At 44.6% G+C, this 4,363-nt stretch overlaps 1 protein-coding gene across 2 annotated transcripts in view; it reads left to right on the top strand.

The window, feature by feature from the left end:
- Positions 1-4,363, top strand: part of RB1CC1 (RB1 inducible coiled-coil 1) — a 145,212-nt gene that overhangs the window by 31,355 nt on the left and 109,494 nt on the right. For both annotated transcript variants that reach the window (XM_019548020.1, XM_019548012.1), the window contains exon 2: positions 3,043-3,159. In XM_019548020.1, coding sequence (XP_019403565.1) covers positions 3,043-3,159 — 117 coding nt within the window. The remainder of the gene's footprint in view (positions 1-3,042; positions 3,160-4,363) is intronic.

The following is a 4,363-nucleotide window of genomic DNA, read 5'->3' as shown; positions in this document are numbered from 1 at the left end:
AGGCTCTGGGAAAAGTGTAGATGTTTCTGAAACACGGATTTTAGCCGATTTTGAATTTTAAACTTCATTGCAGAACAACAAGGGTTTGTTTTTTTGGGGGGGGGAGGGTTTTTTTTTTTTGTTTTTTTACCTCCCTGGCTGTCATCGGACACCTCCAGGGAAGAAATTCTATCTGATCAGCGCATCAAAGAGCTGCTCAATGCATCTCACAAAGACATGTTCATGGACCCAGAGGGACAGCCTTCCATCTTCAGCTCCCTCTGTGCAAAAATGAAGTTTATTTCCTACCTATGGGTACTTTTTACTATCTTGTACCAGCTACACTTTTCCCAGAGCCTGACAAAGAGACTTTGCAGAAAAGGACAGTTTTTTCTTGCCTTTTTCCAGTTGGTCTAATAAAAGGTATCATTTTGGAACCAGGAGTTCTGGTTTTTTGTGTCTTTTTATGCTTAGGGATAAGAAGTAACATCATAGCTCAAATTATACCTTTTAAGGTTCACTTTAAGTAATTGTCATACCCTAGGCCCTTTATTTCCACTCCCCAGAAAGTTAACAGCATCTCTCTGTCCATTTGTAAATTGCTCAGCTGAAGGTAGTTGCATTTTTCTTGAGTTAAAAGTTTATCTGAAATTTTATTCCATCCCCTTTAACTGGACTGCATTAGAAGGAATGGGGCTTAAATAACTGAATGTGCTTTTAGGTATAACCTAATTAAATGATAAAATCCCTGCTGACTGCAGAGTCACTCAGGTTGCTTAAGTGTAACTTCTGGCAGTTCTGGCCATAAGATGCATGGTTTTTTAGCTCCTCAAATATTTTTATTTTAATTTAATGAAATGGTTGTATTGTCCAGGGGGTCAACTTTATCTGGAAGTTTGCGAATCCTTTAATCCATATGTCTAAGACAGAAGTAATTGATGGTCCTTTCACTTGCATCTGGTTCATATCAATTGCAACCAGCTCTTCAGGACTGGATATTTTGTGATGCCCTCTTCCACTCCCTCCTAGTAATCAAAGCACACTTTGCCACTCTGGTATCCAGAAAAATGTTCTACTATACAAGGGCATGCCGCTCTGGGACTGGCTGCTGCTCTCCCCCTTCCCCCCGCCCTCCCGGATGCAGAGGTGGAAGCTTGCATGCAGCAGTTGCTGCCGCCATTCACCACCCCATGTTGCTGCTTCACATGTGGCTGCTGCTCCGGGACCAGCCACTTCTACCGCCCCCCACCCCTATGCTCCATGACCGGGTACTGTGCTGGTTTAAAAAATGCAACATCTTCAAAGTTGCAGCAAGTGCTCAGTCCAGACCACACCAGATTTATGAGGTTATACTGGACTTTGAAAACTTAGGACAGCAACAGGAGATAGTGTGCAGTGGACCAAGTGAAGAATCTAATGCCACTCACCCTACACAGAAATGTCTGACCTGCAGTAACATCTGTCTATCCTGGATGGGCCTCATCAGCCATCTTTGGACAAATGGATAAAACAGTCCTAGAAGATAGTCATCCTCAACTGTGGGGGAGTGCCGAAGACCAACTTATGGCTGTCTTTCACTGCTCATATGTCACTAGCCAATTAAAAAAATGTTATATTGTGATATTACGTTGGTGGTTGGTGTTATTAACAAAAGCAAGTTGTCAGTATGATAGAAAGAACTATTTAAATTATAATTAAGTGAAAGCCTATTGTAAATATGGGAAATGCAACATCCTTCTTGCCCCTTTCAAAATAACACATGCTTTATAACAGGGAAGGCAACCAGTGGCACACTTGCTGGACCAGGGCACTCAAGGCATTTTGCTTGGCACGCATGCCTCGGGGGTGGATTGTGGGGGAGCTACAAGGGGCCCAATCTTTGCTGTGGAAGCCCCAGCCCATTCCCCACCATCTGCCTTAAGGTGTACATGCACCCACTGCCAGCAATGAGCCAAGGTGGGCTCTGCAGACCCTGGTGCAGCTGCTTGCAGCCTGCCTGCTGTAGGTAGCCTGGGTTCTGGGATGGGTAGCAAGGGCCATGCCCAGAGCCCAGGCTGGTTTTAGCAGGCAGGTGCAAGGCAGTAAGCAACTGCATTTGTGTCTGCAAAGCCCAAGGCTGGCTTGTTGCTGGTGGTGGGTACATGCGCACTTCTGGGTGGATGGCTGAAAAAGGGCCAGGGATGTGCTGCCACAACAAGGATCAGGCCCCTTGTGGCTTCCCCACCATCCACCCCTAACATGCCAACATCTTACAAGTTGAGGTTATGAGTGTGTTTTGTATTGTGCCCCAAAACACTGCTGACCCCTGCTTTATATTGTCTGTCTGTCTGTCTGGTTCAAAGATGTAGTTTTTTCAGTTGCACTTGTAGTGCACCAGCAGTCCTAGTTATCTTACTTGTTCTGATTTTTTTTCATGTTGTGCATTTCCTTTGTGTCCCTGTCCCCCCTACTTTAAAGTGTTTTTTTTAAAGTCCGTTTGTGTTTAGCAATCAGTTTAACATCTTTATCCCTTCATAGTGCTTATTCTAAATTTAGGATAATCATGAAGTAAAACTTTATGCTGTTAAAATCTGTGTAAAACAAACAAACAAAAAACCCCCCAAAGCATGTTATGTTTTATATTTAAAAAGTAAAGACTAGTTCTTAGGTTTAAAGTCTTTTAGCGTACTTGTGTTTTATTCTTGAAAAAAGGTCTATAAGCATCTCTTCTAAGAGATCCACACTATAATTTAGTGGCAGTGGTTTTTTCCCCACCATTTGTTTCAGTAGATCAGCCTTGCGTGCAGCTAGGAAGAGTGCTTTTGTTTTTACAGCATTTGGCTCTTTTCCTTTTATCCTTTGCAGAGTAATACTTTTTTACTGTACATACTGAAATAAAAAAACGAATTCAGTTCCAACATAATGTATATTTCCACTCTAAACTTGCTAGACAGTATTTTCAGCTAGAATACCTATTAATGCTAAAATTTAAAATGAATAAATGGTACATTACTTTGCTTTTGTGAGGTGCAGCGTTCAAACCATTAGATGTTCATGATTATTCTTTGTATCTTTTGTTTGCAGGTCTTTAAGCTCACTTGGAACAGCCATGTCACTTCGTTGCCAAAACCATATGAAGCAAATGTGCACCTTCATCCTGCTGTACTTAAAGAAGGTGGTAGCTCCGTACAGTGCCTGAAGGTAATTTTTCTGTTTAATTTGGCAGCTTTTTCTAAGTTATCTATATTTCAGTGTATTTTTGAGCTTGATCTTAGGGGGTGGGGGAAAAGTCTTTCCTCATTTGGGGAAATGAAAGAATGCTATCTGAAGGTGAAAATCAACTTGCTATAGAGGGGGAGCATAAAGTCTTTAATCTAGTTACCCAGTAAGTACTGCTTTAAATCTAAAAAATAGAGCTTATGGCAGAGGTTGGCAACCCCTGGCACATGTGCTGAGTATGGCACGTGAGGCTGTTTTCCTTGGTCTGTGCTGGGGCCGGGCCAGGGAGGCAACAGCTGTTTGCAGCCTCCTGGCTGCAGCCGGCCCAGGTTCTGGGTAGCTGCTGATAGCCACGGAGCCTGGGCTGCTCCTAGCAGCCAGCTAGGAGGATAGTAGCGCTGCTGCAAGTAGCCTGGGCTCTATGGCTATCAGCAGCTACTCAGAACCTGGGGCGGCTGCATCTGGGAGGCTGCAAACAGCTGCTGCCTCACAGACCTGGCCCCGGGCTCCAGGGAAGCAGCAGATACTGGCGATGTTCCCTACTGTGTTGCCCTTGCTGCTACAACTGCAGAGCAGCATGTGGAACCCAGTGGGGGTGCAGAAAGCTGCCTGCCGCTCTGAGCTCCCCACTTCCCTGGCCACAGTTCCCCTGCAGGTGGGGACAGCAGCGAGGGGCACAATGCTGTGTGCTGCCTACACCGCTCCTGTGTGACCCGGGCAGCACGGAGCATGCAGTAGCAGGCAGCTTCCATGTGCAGCCCCTCTGTGTGCTGCTGCTCTGGATCACGCACACTGCACTCCGGAGGGCAACAGGTCCAGGATTGTTTAAATCTGTATTTTGTCTAAATAATGATTGTCTTAATTAAAACAACTTATGGTAATAATTTTTTATGAACACTGGTTTACAATTATCTTTTTTCTGAAGAGTAGAAATTATAAGAGTTCTTGCCAGTCCAGTGTTCTGTCATTTGTCTCTTTGCAGCACTTTTTGTTGCGAGCTGTAGGTCTTCTACATGTGCAAGTCACTGATAGTCAATGTAGATTTCATAGATTTCATAGACATTAGGGCTGGAAGGGACCTCGGGAGATCATCGGGTCCAGCCCCCTGCCCAAAGGGCAGGAAGTCAGCTGGGGTCATAGGATCCCAGCAAGATAAGCATCCAATTTACTCTTGAAGGTGTTCAGT

This window comes from Crocodylus porosus, unplaced genomic scaffold (assembly GCF_001723895.1).
Source record: "Crocodylus porosus isolate Cpor-Errol unplaced genomic scaffold, CroPor_comp1, whole genome shotgun sequence".
Classification (NCBI taxonomy): Eukaryota; Metazoa; Chordata; order Crocodylia; family Crocodylidae; genus Crocodylus; species Crocodylus porosus.
The sequence above is the reverse complement of the archived record's forward strand: the minus strand, read 5'-3'. Positions and strand labels throughout refer to the sequence as shown.